Below are 15,586 nucleotides of genomic sequence, written 5' to 3'. Positions count from 1 at the left end.
GCTGTGTCCCTCTTCCCGTGGAGAACTGGGTGGCTGGTGGGGGATAACCTCGTTAGCAGCTACAGCAGCCATGCCCCTGGGACAGAGCAGCCCTTTAAAACGGAGCTGTGTGCTGTGGGAGTGCTGGGAAATGGGGGCTGAGCTGCTGGGTGGGCAGCTGGAGGCATGCTCCCCATACCACGCGTGAGCCTGGGGCTGCTGGGAGGCAGCACAGAGGGGAGCAGCTGGGCCTGGCTGTTGGGGACACGGTGGGTTTGCCACAGAGGGTCTGTGTGCTGGTCGTGAAGCTGTGCCTGCAAGGGAAGCTGCCCCAGGGGTGTGGGGTGCTGTGAGGAGCTAGCCCAGCCCTGACCCCACACTCAGGGGGATCCTCTCTAAACCCCAATGCTCGTGGTCTTCCTCGAGTGCTCAGGGCTGGCCAGGTGGATGCAGGCAGGGACCTGTACCACCCATGCAGACCCCAGCCCCAGCAATCCCCTCCCGTGTCCCGTCCTGGTGAGCTCCCCTCCAGCCTTCTCGGGGCTGGTCCTGGCGCTGGTGCCCGGGAATTGTTTTGCTGCCTGTGCTGTTGTGCCACAGGCCCTGTTTCTGGTGGCCACCTCCCGGTGCTGGGGGAGAAGATGTGTTCCTTATGCCTGAGCATTCATTGCCTCTGCTGATCGACAGCCTGCGGTCTGGCTGAGCAGCCCCAATTGTTCCCAGTGTGCCCGGACAAAGAAGTGCCTAGAGAGATGGCAAGGCTTAGGAGGGGAGGACATGCTAGGAATATTTCCACTGCCTTGGACACCACCGGCTTGGGGTTTTCTTGTTTGGCTTTTTTTTTGTTGTTGTTTTTTTTTTTTTTTTCCTCTCCTGCAGGAATGGGAGGCAGCAGCCCAGTCTGGCAGGCAGGGTGGATGTTCTGCTGGTTTCCCCTGTGTGGAGTTCAGCTGCTGGCTGGGGTAAACCCACCATGGATGCTTCCCTGCCTGTCCTGAGCAGGGAAGGGGTAGGAGAATCAGGTCCCAGGGCAGGCTGAGGAGTCCTTCCTGGGGAACATGTCCTCAGCAAGGGCACAGTGCTGCACCAGCACAGAGTTCACCCTTCTCCTCCCAGTAAGGGAGGCAGATGCTGAGGGCCTCTTCCCACAGGAGCCCCATGGACCCTACAGGTTCCTGTCCTCAGTGATGCATATGGGCACTGCAGAGTGGTGGCACTGCCCTGGGACCTCCTACGTGCTGGGAACTGCAGTTCCCAAGCAGACAAAGCCACTCTGGGAGCTGCAGCTCTTAGCTGCTGTTTTTGCTGGGTGACAGGCTGGGTGCTGCATCACTGGGGAGGGGAATGGCATGGGGTGAGGGAGGGGCAGGGCTGGTGCTGCAGGATTAGCTCCGTGATGGGGGCAAATCCTTTTCCTTGCCCCAGGGCTGGATATTAGCCAGGGCAGGCAGGACACTGCACCCTCACTGCAAGCTCTGGGCTTTGTCTGGCACTGGGCTGAGCTCTGGCAGCTGCTGGTTCTTCTCCCAGCTTGTCTCACCTGCCAGGGCTCTTTCCCAGCTCCTGGCCAGCACTGAGATTTTTGTTCCCCGTTTTGCAAATGGCAAAGCTTGCACAGAGACAAGGACGGAGCTTTTGAAGCCCTCAGCGTGGAGCAGCTCCTGGCAGGGTCTGTGAAAGGAAGGAGATCCCATGGGAGCTCTGTGCTGGTTCCTACACGACCTGCTCAAGGTCAGGCAGAGCCAGCACTGATCCCTGGTTCCTTCCTTCCCCCTGGCTGCAGGCGGGAGCGGAAGCAGAGCCCAGGTCTGCTCTGCTACCCCAGGGCAAGGGGAGCTGCTTTTGTTCTGGGGCTTGGAGAGTCCTGCACGTGGAAAGGGAACACCATCTCCAGAAGGGAGAAGCTGCTGCCTCCGAAACCATCCTGGGTCCCTTGGCTGTTGCTAATTAGCATGGCTGCCACTGCAGTAGCACTGAGCTGTTGTGGGAAGCACCAGACCCTGGGAGTGCAGCCCCTGACTCCCAGCTGCTCTGATGCAGCTTCGTGGGAGGCTGGCAGGGATGAGTGTGGGGTGCTGGGGAGCATGGGATCCGTGGCAGCCTGGCTCCTGGGGGCACTCTGCCATCTCCAGCTGGCAGTTGGTTGGTCCCCGAGCTGGCAAAGGGTCCCTGCCATGGTGAGCAGGGCTGCAGGAGCATCTCTGAATGCAGGGGGGCGACTGAGCTGTGGCCTTGGCTCGGCTGAGCTGCTGCTGCTTGCAGCCCCCCCGTGCTCTGGGCCAGGCTGCAGCTGCGAGGCTCCACGTGTCCCCTCACTCCCACCCCGATAGCAGGAACCGGGGGGCTGCAGCACAGCCACCCCCAGGGGAAAGGGGCCCAGGAAGGCCTGGGGGAGGCCAAACCACTGCCGAGAGCAGTTGGCTCCCCCCCCCCCCCCCCCCCGGGCCGGCGGGAGGCCTCTGTTTCCCCCGCGCTCGCAGATTAGCTCTCGGCTGGCTGCGCTGGGCGGGCAGGCGGAAGGGGCTGTGCACGCCCAGCGCCCCGGGGGAAACGGGCACCGGGGCAGCCCCTTCCCTGCCCCCATGCCCCCCGTGCTCAACCCTCCCCGTGGCTGTGCCAGGCTGCGCTCACCTCCTGCCAAGAATCCTGCCGGGGGGGGGGGGGGGGGGGCTGGGTGTTTGCCTTCTCCCGGGGGCTGGTGGCAATGTGGCAAAGCTGGGGCCGTGCCCTGCAGGCAGGATGTGCCCCTTGTGGGGCACTTCCCAGCGCTGTTGGTACCTGGTCAGCCCAGTCTGGAGGGTGACCTGGTTCCCCTGTGGTTGGCATCGCCCAGTGCCGGTGCTGCCAGAGCCAGCTCCTTCTCTGTGCCCCTTCCCTGCTGGGGCTGCCAGCTCTGCTCATGCTCAGCCAAGGGGATGAAAAGGCTCTTCCCGGGATCCTAGGGAGAGCGGGTGGCAGCATGAAGGTCATGCCACATCCTGGCTGCTCAGAAGTGCCCCTGGGGGGTGGGGAGCAGCATGGGGGTGACCCCTGCGCTTGGGGTCAGCGAGCCACAGCCTGCATCAGCCCTAAGCAGCTTCATCCAGGCAGGGGGAGGAAAGGAGGATGGATTCCTGACCCTGAGCTCAGCCTGGCATCTCTTCAGCATTGCCATGGTCCAGCTCCTGCTGTAGCCAGGTATGGCTGAGTGGTGCTGCCCTGGCAGTGAAGGGAGAGGAGGAATAACAGGAGCAAGCAGCAGAAAGCCAGGTGCTGGGTGATGAGAAGCTCAGCATGAGCTGGCAGCATGTCCTCACAGCACAGAGCCACTCATATCTGTGCCAATAGGGGCAGGGAGGGGATTCTGCCCCTCTGCTGACCTCCCCCCTGCAATGCTGGGGCCAGCTCTGGAGCTCTCAGCACAGACAGGAACTTGCTTAGGCTGGGGCCAGAGGAGCCCACAGCAATGATGGAAGGGCTGAAAGCCCTCTGCTGTGGGGCCAGGCTGAGAGAGTTGTGCTGTTCAGCCTGGAGAAGGCTCCAGGGAGACCTCAGAGCAGCCTTCCAGGATCTGAAGGAGGCTCCAGGAGAGCTGGAGAGGGACCTTGTCCAAAGGCATGGAGTGACAGGGTGAAGGGTGATGGCTATGAACTGGAAGGAGCTGGATTTAGATCAGACATTATGAGGAAACTTCCCCAGGAGGGTGGGGAGGCACTGGATCAGGTTGCCCAGAGAAGTTGTGGAGGCTCCAAGCCTGGAAGTGCTCAAAGCCAGGTTGGATGAGACCTCGAGCAAGCTGCTCTAGTGGGAGGTGTCCCTGCCCATGGCAGGAGGATGGGAACTAGGTGATTGTTGGGGTCCCTTCCAATCCAAAGCATTCTGTGATGATTCTGTGACAATGTAAAGCAAAAGAAAATTCCTTTTGTCTTGCAGAATCCCCTCAGGCTGCTCCTTCCTCCCTGAAATAGCTTCCCCTGCCACCCCAAAAGCAGATGGAACATTCTGCAGGGCATTATTTCAGGGGATTTTATTTTTACCAGTTTTATTTTTACCATAATCATCTGACAAGGCTCCAAATGCCTGTGAATGGCCTGAGAGGTAGGAAAACAAACAGGCAAATCCTGCTCCCAGGTTTGCCAGCAGGAATCCCAGAGCTGCTTCCCAAGCACAGTGCTCAGCCTCTGCTGGCTGCTGGCTCCAGCCACTGGCCCAGCACCAGGTGAAATGCAGCACAGAGCAGTGCTGGCCTTGCACCAGCTCAGGACCTGCAGGTCCAGCTGTGAGCTGAGCTGTGGGCAGCTCTGTGGGGCCCTTCTCACAGAATCCAGCTTTTATGTGCACAGCATTAACTGGGAGCAGACAAAGAAGGAGCTGCAGCACTGCTTGTCCCACAGCAGGATGCTCCAGGCTGTGAATTACTTTCAGCTCAGGTTGGAAAAGGAGAGGATCTCAGCTGGCGTCTGCCCCAGTCCTGCAGTTCCTTCCCTCCACTATGACCACTGAGTGTGTCAGGGAGGTGGAGGTGCCTCAGGAAGTCCTGGTGGTGGAAGAATCAAGCTGGAAGAGGGAGGTTTGCTCAGCTCTGTGCTGTGGGAGGAGGCCAGAGAGCTCAGGCTGCCAGGAGGCACCAGGCAATTAAACACTCCAGGCACAAGAGGAGCCTTGGTGAACAGAACCTTCCCCTGGCCCCATGCCAGGCCAGGGCACCCCATGAAGATCTCATTCTTACTGCTGGGCAGCTGAAGAGTGGAGCTGATGGTGCTCCATGAGGGTTGGATTAAAGCCCACCAAGAACCAGGCTGGATCTGACTGTGCAATGCCACAGGGAAGAGCTGCTCCCTGGAGCCCAGCACACCAACTGCATTTATCTGCTCACCCCCTGAGCTGTTCTTTGGAGTCGTTTGAGATTTAAAAACCATCCACCACGTGGATATTTCTCCACAACAAGGCCTCACTGGGAAGGCTGGAATCCATCCATTCCTCAGAGCAAGGGAAGGGGACAGGCTTGGAAGCCAGCAGTGACTCCCCAGGTCAGAGCTCTCTTTGCCTCTTTTGTCTTCTCTGTTGAATTTTGACAGGATTGAAAATGATTCTTTGCCTTCCCCCCTCTCCCCCCCCAAAAAAAATCAAATTCTGATAGAAATGGAGCAGGATGAGAATGGGTTTATTTCTTTGCTCTTTTCATACAAATATCCACACATTTCTGACCAGTTTCTCACAGCAGTATTAAAAACAAAACCCCCAAACAAACGAAAACCAAGAAAAAGAATGGACTTGGAGCTGCTTCCAACCCCTTGCTGAAGTTTCAGGTTCTGAAGGACTGCTGGGTCCTGCTGGGCCAGGGCACCACTGCTCATTGCTCAGCTTTGCCTGCTGCTCTTATCAGGAGCAGCTCTGCAGGGCCAGGGAGAAGCCAAACATCCTGGAGAGATGTGGGGTCAGGCCCAGGCAGTTTCAGCTGAAGCTTTCCAGGCTGGTTTTGACCCTTTCCATTTCATGCAGAAAACTGTAGAACTGGGGCAAAGTTAACTCTGCAGGGCAAAAGGGAGAAAGGAAAAAAAAAAAAAAAAGGGAGGCAGCAAGGTTGGAGGTTACACTTCCAGCACTGGAAAAGCTGCCACAGAGCAGCCTAAGCTGGGCAGGAGCAGGCAACTCTTGGCAACAGTTTTTCCACACTAGCTGTGCTGTGCTGTGCTGGGATTCTGCCTCCTGACAGCTCCCAGCACTTGGGAGTTGTTTCCTTTCCCTGTCCCCATGCTGCTCTGCTGCTTTTCACAGCTCCATGGCGTATCTGTGTTTACTTAGGCAAGGAGGTGAAGGCTGCCCAGCATTCCTACATCCTTCCAGAGTGACTGCAGCACAGAGAGCCCAGGGCAGGAGCAGCTCCAGCACCCACCAGCACTGCTCTGGCAGTGAGCCCCCTCCCTGGGTCTGCAGCCAGAGCTGCCCCACCTCTAGCAGAGCCTTGGTGCTGCTCCCTTGGAGGGGGCTGCAGTGCCTGCTCCTTTCCCAGCCCCAGTCACTCACCTATATAAACGTTTTCTGTTTGGTTCCCTTTCTTAATCACCAGCTTCAGCTTAGGGGAAGAAAAAGCAGAGGAGTTTTAGTTCAGAGGGACCTGAGCACCAGAAGAGAGAGGTGCAAGAGTCTGCTGGGAGTTTCAGCCAGCAGAGTGCTGCAAGCACACACAGTTCTGACAGGCTTTTGGGGAGGGTCACTGGAGGGACTGATTCCTTAGGCACTGGGAGGCTCTCTGGAAGTCCTCACAAATGATTCCCCTCCCTCCCCAGGACAGTGTGGCTTTTGCTAAGCTGAGCTTTGTGAACAGCTTTGCAGAGTGGGCTGTGGTCTGTGATGCATGATCAGAGGGGCTGGAGCACCTCTGCTGTGAGGCCAGGCTGAGAGGCTTGGGCTTGTTCAGCCTGGAGAAGAGAAGGCTCCAGGGAGACCTCAGAGCAGCCTTCCAGGATTTGAAAGAGGCTCCAGGAGAGCTGGAAAGGAACTTGATACAAAAGCATGGAGTGACAGGGTGAGGGGTGATGGCTTCAAACTGGAAGAAACTGGGTTTAGGTGAGACATGAGGAAGAAATTCATCCCCATGCAGGGCTGCAGAGCTTGCTCCTACAAGATCTCCCTTTCCTCCTGCTCCTCTCCCAGCCAGCAGCTTGTCCCTTAACTGTACTACAAGCTGAACTCTCTCCTGTAGATTTACCTGTAAGAAGATACTTCCCACTTTTTCCAGCTCACTGCTGCCAGCAGTCACTGTGAGGCAGAAAGAAGAGAAGGGAGAGAACCTCTTGGTCAAACCACCAAAGAAAGTGACTGAGCTGAGGGCTGCTGTTGGCTTTCCCAGCCTGCTGGGTTTGTGGTTTATCTCTGTTACCTCCAAACTTCCACTCCATGTCTATCAGCTGGTTAATCATCAGTGTCTGACCAACAGCCAGGCATGTCAGGGTGGGGGAATTCACCTTCCACTGCAAGAGACACAGCAGCAGTCAGTGCAGAGAGGCCTCTGTGTGTGTTACCTGCCATTTCAACACGAGTCAGCATGGAGGCAGAGTGATGATGGCAGGAGCCTGAAGCAGAGCAAACTGATGTGCTTGGGAGGGCTTTCAAAGGTAGTTGGAGCCCTGCTAAGGTTTCCATCTGCCTTGTCACTTCTGTAAATGAAACTCCTTGTTTTTGTTTCAGCACTGGCTGGGTGTAACAACATCTGCCCCAGAAGTCATGTGTCGGTGTAACTGCATGACCCCAGGGCTCCAAGCAGCCAACCAGGCAGAGGACAGCCAGCCAGAGGGGCAGGAATCACCAAACCCACGAGGCAGAGGCCATGGCAGGCCAGAGGTAGCATTCAGCTGCTCCTGGTGGGTTATCTGAGGATCTCCAGTTCAAAACCCCGAGCTGGTTTTGAAAGGAAGACCCAAAGTGCTGAGGCAGCTCAGCAGCACAGCAGGCTGTCAGCAGCTCCCACTCCTAAGTGTCCTTTTGTTAGCTTAGACACAAGGCAAAGGAAAAAAACCCAAACAAGCAATCAAAGATTGAGTACCTGTTCTGCAAAATAAGAGGCCTTCTCTTCACTGAGGCCTGTGGGAGACACCAGAGATTACTACATGTGCTAAATATTAATGAGCTTTTATTTAGTGCAAGTCAGGTGACCTACCTAGAGCAATAAAATCTGCTCTGACTTGTTCAGGAGACAAATTCCTCTTCAGGGCACCTGAATAAACAAGGAAGAGAAAAGGGGAGAAGGGGGAAAGGGAGAAGGGGAAGGAGGGAGGGAAGGGAAAGGAGAAGAGAACAGGGGGAAAAAAAAAATCCCTTTTTTTACTGTGTCAAACTGATCTTTTACAGGGTCAAATAAAAGCAGGGACAGAAAGCCTCTGTTCCTGGCCTGTGTTTTGAAACAAACCACAGCTCCTCGAGATGGGAAATGACAGTGGTGCCTGCTGCATGCTGCCCAGTGCTTTAAAAGTCAGGGCTGTGGGAGTGCTGGGAGAGAGGCAGCGATTTCCTCGCAGGTATCCATGGAAACGGCAGCCGCGGTTGTGTTTTGAAGTGGCTGCTGTCCCTCCTCTAGAAGCTTTGCTTGTTAAAGGGGAACTGTTAAGGCTGGCAGGCTCCTAATTTGCCCTACCTGCTGTGTTTTGGATTATGGGTGTGAACCTGTGCAGCTAACACTTGCCCCTGCTGGGCCTGCCTCCTTTGTTCTGGGGCACCGGCAGCTATGCAGGTTTACAAGGATTCTGTTCTCTGAAGCCAGCAGCTGGAATCTCAGAAATTCAAAGGCACTGCCAGTCCCACCACGTGGCTTCCAGTCCGGGTAGCACAGAGGCAAAAGGATCTGCTGGGATCTGCTCCATTCCCTCCCCTGGCATCCCAGGAGAAGTCACAAAGGAGTTGGAGCCAGGGAATGAGCAGGCATGAGGCAAAAGGATCTGCTGGGATCTGCTTCATTCCCTCCCTGGCATCCCAGGAGAAGTCACAAAGGGGTTGGAGCCAGGAAATGAACAGGCACAAGGCAAAGGGATCTGCTGGGATCTGCTCCATTCCCTCCCTGGCATCCCAGGAGAAGTCACACAGGGGTTGGAGCCAAGACATGAGCAGGCATAAGGGGACTAAGTGCACCCAGGGCAGAATCAGGAAGGGAGAAAATGCTGATTCCATGGCAAATACCCCCAAGACTGTTGCAGGAAATGAAATTATTGAATGCTGCTCCTGGAGAGAAGAAAAAACATTGAAGGAGAAGAATGAAAATGTGGACCAAGAGCAGCAAAGGGCCTCAGTGCTGTGAGGGCTACAGGGAGCCCAGGACTGAGGGATGATCACAAAGGATCAGTGCATGAGTGTGCACTGGAGGTGTCTGTGTATCCTCATGTCAGACAGCAGCTGAGTCATCTCATACACTGCTGGAGTCTGGGGGATTCAAGGGGAATTCCCCTGCCCCTCTTCACCAGCTATGAAGGAGGAGCTGCTGGACACTAAAGTGTTTTGCTAAACAAGACTGCAAGGACAGAGTTCTTCTGCTGTTCCTGGCCTAGAATCACAGCACTGCCAGCCCACTCCTGAGGGGTGAGGGTGTGCACAGCTTGTCCTTGCTGGAATTGCACTACCAGGTCACTGGGAGGGGAGTTCCTACACTCAGTGCCACCATAAGGCCATGCTGGTCTTGCAAAGTGGGGGTTGGACTTGATTATCTCTGGAGGTCCCTTCCAACCCCTAGCATTCTGAGTCTCACAAGTGACCCCCAGCCCTGCCACAGTGTCCTGCTTGTATTTAATGCAGAGAGACAGGGTGAGTGAAGTGAACTAAATGTGTGTGTGTGCAGGCAGGGTGTCAAGAACACCAAACCCCAGCCGCCACACAGGGGGATTTCAACTGGAGAAGTTTTGCTTCTGAAGTGCTGAAGCTATTTGTTAGCTCCCACCAGCACTCCGAGTGCCCACCGAGGGCACTGCAGCTCTGGAGAGAGGCTCCAGCAGCAGGCAGGAGGGGAGGGATGGTTTGGCCTCAGGGCAGCACATGCAAATGGATCACTCACCGCTGGGTACCAGCAGAATACTCTTGACAATGTTCTTCAGGGGGCCCAAGCTGATTTTATTCAGGGTGGCAAAGTCTGAGAGCTGAGTCAGGAACCTTTCTACCTGTGGAAGGGAAAGAGCAGTGTCAGGATCTTCCCTCTGCAGGCTTCTCTCCAGAGAAGCTGCACTCCCAGACTTCCTGCTGGTGCTCTGCACAGGTCTTACCTCCTTGGGCTCCCTGAGGAAGCGGAAGAGCACTTCAGTCAGAGCTGAGAATTGCTGTGGAGAGAGACAGGACAGCTGTGGGCTCCAGCAGCAGCAGCAGCACTCACTCTGCATTTCTCAGCACCTCACCACCACCACCCTGAGGCAGCTCCACCTGCCTGGTCCCACAGTCTGACCCCTTGTGCCCCTGTCCTCAGCACTACGAGATGCCCATGGATAGGATTTGTTCATGGATGCTTTTCAGAGACACTCAAAGGGTTTCTGCAACTGTTAGCTGGCACTGCAGAGGGCTTTTGGAGCTAATGGGAAGCTGCTGTTCTCTCCTACATGATCAAAAAACCGGGAGCGGGAAAAGATGGGAACATCCACTGCCATGTTTCACAACACCCAAGAGGTAACCAGACCCACTCAGAAAAGGCAAAGAACCAGTTAAAGGCCTACTTGCTGCCTTCAGTTTCCTGAGTGTGCAGCTGGCAGGGCTGGAGAGCCTGCAGGGCAGAGCATCACCACTCTCCCTCCTCTGCTGGTGCAGAGGAGGTACAGCTGGCAGCTCTGCTGCTGCAGTGGCTCATCCCTTCCTACCCTTGTCATCAGCTGTGTGACAGTGATGGCACTGGGCTGTCACCCACCATGGCACTGGGCTGTCACCCACGGTTCTGGCAAGCTGAGCTAAAAATGCCTCAGCTCTACCACTCCCTTCATCGTGAGGAGGACCAGGCTCTCATGTGCTGCCAAGCTGGAGGCTGGCACCTGCTGCCAAGCAGGGCAGGAGGGTGGTGGGGCGGCAGTCCCAACCCACACATCATGCAGACCCCCTGGGCAAGACCACAGCTCAGCAGAACCCTACAGCAGGCACAACATGAGCCCCTCCATCACCCCCAGTGCCTTGCAGCCTGAGAACCAGGGGTGTGGGGCTGTGCCCCTGAGCATGAGGCAACGCTCTGCCACCCTGCCCTGGGCACCACGCACCGCAGGTCCCTCCTGGGGCGGGTTGAGACCGGGCAAGGACCCTGGCACCAGGACCTGGGGGTCTGTTAGTGGAGCTGTGGGGCCTGGAGGCCAAATGGAGCCTGGTCCTAGAGCTGCTGCTGGGGTCTGGGGACTGGAAAGCCCGGTACCGGGGAGGCTCCGGGAGAGTGGGGCCCGGACACCCGAACGGATCCGGCACCGGTCATGATCCGGGAGAGTGGGGCCTGGAGGCCACACCGGACCCGGTACCAGGGCTGCTCCGAGGGCATGGGGCCTGGAGCTCCGACCGGGCGCTGTACCGGGGCTGATGCGGGGGCATGGGGCCTGGAGCTCTGACCGGGAGCAGTACCGGGGCTGCTCCGGAACTGCGATCCCAGCACGCCCCGGGTGGGCGCTGGCCGCGGCCGGCCGCGGCTGCCCTGGAGCCGTCGGTCCCGCAGGCTGCCGGTGCGGGGCTGCCCCCGCGGCCGTGCCCTGCCCTCCCCCGGGCCCACCTGGGCGCTGAGCTGGTTGAGGTTGTGCATGTCGCCGCTCACCGCCTCCGGAACCGGGTCGCGGGTGAAGTTGAGCAGCCCCATGGCGATGGCGGCGGCGGCGGCTCCGCCCGCCCGGGCCGGCCCCGGCGCCTCCGCCCTGCCTCAGCCTGAGCATTGGCCGCCGCACTTTCCGCACCGCACCGGGCTCCGGGCTCCGCACCGGCGGAGGGAACCCGGTGGGGCTCACTCCACCCTGCCTGCCCTGCTCGGTCCAGGTCCAGCCCGGCTCCCGAGGCAGCCCCTTCACCCCAGCCCTGCCGTGGTGATGCCCCAGCCCCTCCTTGGCACCGGGCGGGTGGTGGGCAGCAGGCTGGGTGGGCAGTGGGACCGGTGGCCAGCAGGGTGGCATGCCTGGTTGCCCACCCTGGGGTTCACTGTCGTGCCCCAAGCCCATGGGCTGCACCTCCACGGGCAGCAGGGGAGTGTGCCTGGTTCACCTCCCAGCAGGACTTTTTGCACCATCAGTTAATTGTATTCGAGAACAGTTGGGTTTGGTGGGAAGCTTTAGGGGCAGCCTTTTGCTTTCCTGCCCAAAGCTAGTTGGTAGACCCCCAAAATCCAAGCTACACTGCATGTGGATGTCTGTGTGTGCCAGTATGTTTGCTCTTCGTTCCACCCAGCTCTCCATCCGAGAGATTTTTAGCCATAATTAGTGTTTAATTTCAGGCACTTGATCACTTCCCTGGAAAGGCAAACATCAGATGGCTGATCCTGATCCACAGGCAAGAAGGGGCAGAGCTGTGCATCCCCTCTGTGTGGATCTCAAACATCCATCGTGGGGTGGAGGTCTGGCTAACAGCTGAATACTGTAAGTTGGGGAGTTTTGTACCAAAGCCTCAAGTAAATTGTTTAAAAAACGTGGTTATAGGGCAAATGTATGTCCCCCCTCCCTTCCCCCACTGAAAATTCCACTTGGGACCCAAAATTCGGTGCAGTTTTCTCTCTCCAGCTGCCACTCCCAGCACTGCCTCCTGAGGAGCCTGGCACAGGCTCATGGGGATGGGTGGCCTGGGGCAGAGCTTTCCACGGCAAAGCAGCCAATATCCCACGGCTGGGCTCCCAGGGGTGGAGGGATTCCCTGTAAGGAGGGTGAAGAGGCTGCTCAGCCTGGACAGAAAGTGTTTGGATGCTAGAATCAGGGTCTCTCGCAGGGACATCTCAAGCTGGTTCTTAAGCAGGAGGTCTGCTTGGTTCAGGGGTGTGTTAAGGAAGGCAGGTGAGTTGGAAAATCACTTTCTGACCCTCTGTTGTGTGTCTCGTTTCTGTTTGTGCTCGGGAGAAAAGCCTTGATGCAGGAAATATTCAAACTGGATGTATTCCCGAAGAGGACAATGGAGCTCACCCCATCCTCAGAGCCTCCCTTGCCTTAAGCTGCTATTTCACAGCTTTCAAAGAGCTTTTCAATAACTTCCCCAACAATTTGTTGCCATTTCCCACTCCCCCACCCCCCCCATCAGTGTCCTCGGGGCTGATCCATTTTATCTGGGAAGGTGCTCGCTGGCTGCCGGGGCAGCCAGGGGTATAAAAAAGCCTTTGTGGAAGGTAAAACTGCGACAGCCCACGAGGCTTGCGCTTTATTCCTGACACTTTGAGTTGCAAATGAGAGCGCAGGACATTTTCTAGCGCCTGCCATTGTGAGGGTATCCCCGCAGTGGTTTATAAACTGGGAGTTAAGCAGCAAAGTACCGCTAATGATGAGGAGTTAAGAGATATTTACTGGTGGTCTGGCTGGAAACTACATTCCAGATGCCTTCTCTGCCTCCTTCGCCTCTTAACCCTGCTGGAAGATTGTCGGTTTCACGGTCCCGGGGTGGAAGTTGTAGCTCGTCTGCACAGGATCGTCGAGGTGAAACACTGCCGACCCTAAAGATTTAGGAGACCTTAAAACAAAGGGCAGGTTTTGCACCTTGAAGGTTTCTGGGGTTCTGTGGTGGAGTGGCCACGTCGGGGTGTTTGAAACCACAAGGACATTGCTTGGCTCTACAGACCACTTAATCTTCTCTAAGACACCCTCAGGGAGATGGATAACTCCGGGGAGGGTGCCACGGTGGTGTGTGAGCACCGTGTTCCTCTCTGGCTTTCAAATGTTGTGTACAGCCTTATGTAAATGTTGCTAAGTGTAGATTGCTAATTGCAGTTAATTATTGCTCGTTTTCATACCCACCACAACTCATTCACCTGTTCTGCCGTGGCTGGAAAAGTCTGAACCGAGGCAAGAGGCAATTTTCTGCCTGGTTTGTGTGCTGGGATTAGCACTGCAGGAGCAGCCCCTGCCTGATCTTTGCTTCCCTGTGTCTTTTCTAGGGTGATGCTTTAGGAGCAGATGGAGGATGGGCTTGGGACACACACATCTGGCTTGTGTGAGCACGCAGGAGCTTCAGCAGGAGGGAGAAGCCAATGTGGTGAAACAATTTCCCAGGCAGCAAACCAAATTCTTGGAGCAAGTTGAGTGACAGGATCCAAGGAGGAGAGTTTTCAGCTGAGGTACTTGCTCCTAACATCCTGTGCAAACAACCTGCAGGGGATTCAGCAGTGCCATCGTCTCCTGGGATGCTGCTGGGGCTGCAGTGTGGCATGAAGTGCCACAAGCCCTGCTCTGGTTCTGCACTGGGCAGGCTTCTGCCAGGACCCAGCCTGGCAAAGGCTTTACTCAAATAAAGGAGCAGAGTTGCAGGGTGATGCTCTGGATTAGTTACAGGAATGCCAGGCACAAGATGGTCCCCAGCACCCTGGGCAGAGCCCCCAGGGCTGGTACGTTGTGTCCCTTCCAGCCATCATCCCCCATGGGTGCCTCTACCAAGGCCATTCTCATGCAGAACATGGCTGATGGACTCATCAGAGCTGAGGACAGCAGTTCCTGGTTGCAGCTGTGTGCACTTGCTCACCACCAATCCTGGAGGAGCAGCAGCAGCAGCAAGGCAGGGTGTGTGTGGGGTCACACAGAGGGAAAGAGGGTGTGCAAAATGGTGCACTCCAAACTGAGCCAGAGGATCCATCTGCCCTGCTTCAGGTGTGGTGGTCAGCTTCATTTCACCCATCAAACATGTAAAGCTCCCTCAGCACATGGGGAGTGTCATCTGGGGAAGGGTCCTTACTCTATCAGATCCTGGGGTGGGGTCACTGTTCTCTCTGATGCCATTTTCCACCCAGAGCTCCCAAAGCCCTTTGCATTGCTCTGAGGGCAGCCTTGCAGCACCTTCCTGAAGTGGGGGAGCTTTGCCTGCTCCTGCTGGCCTGAGAAAGGCCTGGGAAAGGTAAGAGTGGGTGAAGGAGCTGAGGACAAAGCCCAGAGGTCTCTCACCCTGGCTGGTGCTGAGCCTACTTGGGCTTGGTTGGACTCAGGAGAACATCTCTCTGCACTGAGGGATCTGCAGCTGCTCCTTGGCTTGCTGCTGGGATGAAGATTGCCCAGATGAAACTTGTGAAGGGTTCATTCTGTTCCCAAGGGTGGCTGCTAGAAATGAGACCTTTGAGACCAGGATTTCAGTGTCTCCTGCAGTTTAATGCCCCTTCCTTTCCCCCACCATGCTCTGCACCGTTTGCTCCTGGGCAAACCACCAGGGTTGTGTGCACAGGGGTGGTGGCAGAGGTGGAAGCACCACTGCTGGGCTCTGCTCCTGCTTTGTGACTGCAGACAGAGCCCTTCCTCTGCCCAGGAGCAGGGCTGATAATCCCTTCCCTGTAAGGGAAGGAGCAGCTCTGGCCCTTGGAGGGGCTCTGCTGGCAGCAGCCCCAGGGGAGCAGTGGTTCTCCTGATAAAAGTCCCTGTGCTGAGGGGGATGCTGAGGTTTGGGGGGGAGGGCTCATCACTTCAGCTTAGGCTGTAGCAGACATATCCTGTTTTCTAGGAAAAAGAGGATTTTGTGGGCAGCTTTGTTGCAGAGGCACTGAAGAGCTCTCTTTGTGTGCCTGGGTGTTTGAAGTTCACCCACGGGTGGCTGTGGAGTTTCTCCACGTTCTGGTGACACTTGTAAGGGTAACCTTGTTTTCATTAGAGGTTTGTAGCATCTGGGCCTGGCCAGCCCACAGGAAGGGCTCCAAACTCGGTGTGGGAGGGATAACACTTCCCATCACCCTGTAAAGAGCAATTCCTCCAGATGGGGAAAGCCAGCTCAGCTGCAGGGGAGGCTGGAGGCTGTGTTCCCACATGTGGCAGCAGGATGAGGCCTTCTGACGCTGGGGCCAGACCTTGCTGTCAGCAGGCAGAGGCTTGCTCCTGTGCTGCTGGGTGGCACAGCTCTGCCCTGTGCTCAGGGGAGATCCCAGGAACAGGAGAGCTTCTCCAGGGGAGCAGTGGTGAAGAGCTGCAATGGAGCTGGTGGAGAGGCAGGATCCAGGCCACAAAGCTGCTTGTGGAAGAGGAGGAGATGCCTCAATGGG

At 56.7% G+C, this 15,586-nt stretch overlaps 1 protein-coding gene across 1 annotated transcript; it reads right to left on the bottom strand.

The window, feature by feature from the left end:
- Nucleotides 1–5,139: 5,139 nt before the first annotated feature.
- On the bottom strand, nt 5,140–11,248 carry COMMD7 (COMM domain containing 7). Its single transcript, XM_054391981.1, has 9 exons — nt 11,165–11,248; nt 9,702–9,755; nt 9,497–9,599; nt 7,619–7,675; nt 7,505–7,542; nt 6,842–6,932; nt 6,671–6,720; nt 5,986–6,034; nt 5,140–5,489 (listed from the first exon to the last, which is right to left on the bottom strand). The coding sequence occupies exons 1-9, from the start codon at nt 11,246–11,248 to the stop codon at nt 5,413–5,415; spliced, it is 603 nt and encodes a 200-aa protein (XP_054247956.1). The 3' UTR covers nt 5,140–5,412.
- Between the last annotated feature and the right edge of the window lie 4,338 nt (nt 11,249–15,586).

The sequence above is a fragment of the Indicator indicator genome, chromosome 24 (assembly GCF_027791375.1).
Source record: "Indicator indicator isolate 239-I01 chromosome 24, UM_Iind_1.1, whole genome shotgun sequence".
In the NCBI taxonomy this organism is placed as follows: Eukaryota; Metazoa; Chordata; class Aves; order Piciformes; family Indicatoridae; genus Indicator; species Indicator indicator.
This window is presented reverse-complemented; position numbering and strand designations above follow the sequence as displayed.

Bases quoted from the DNA above. Each gene is read 5' to 3' on its own strand.
- COMMD7 (XM_054391981.1), bottom strand. From the start codon at position 11,248: ATGGGGCTGCTCAACTTCACCCGCGACCCGGTTCCGGAGGCGGTGAGC. The intron at 6,933-7,504 runs GTACTCAATCTT...TGTCTCTTGCAG, and splicing joins CCTCTTATTTTGCAGAACAG to TGGAAGGTGAATTCCCCCAC. The intron at 5,490-5,985 runs GTGAGTGACTGG...TTTGCCCTGCAG, and splicing joins AACAGAAAACGTTTATATAG to AGTTAACTTTGCCCCAGTTC.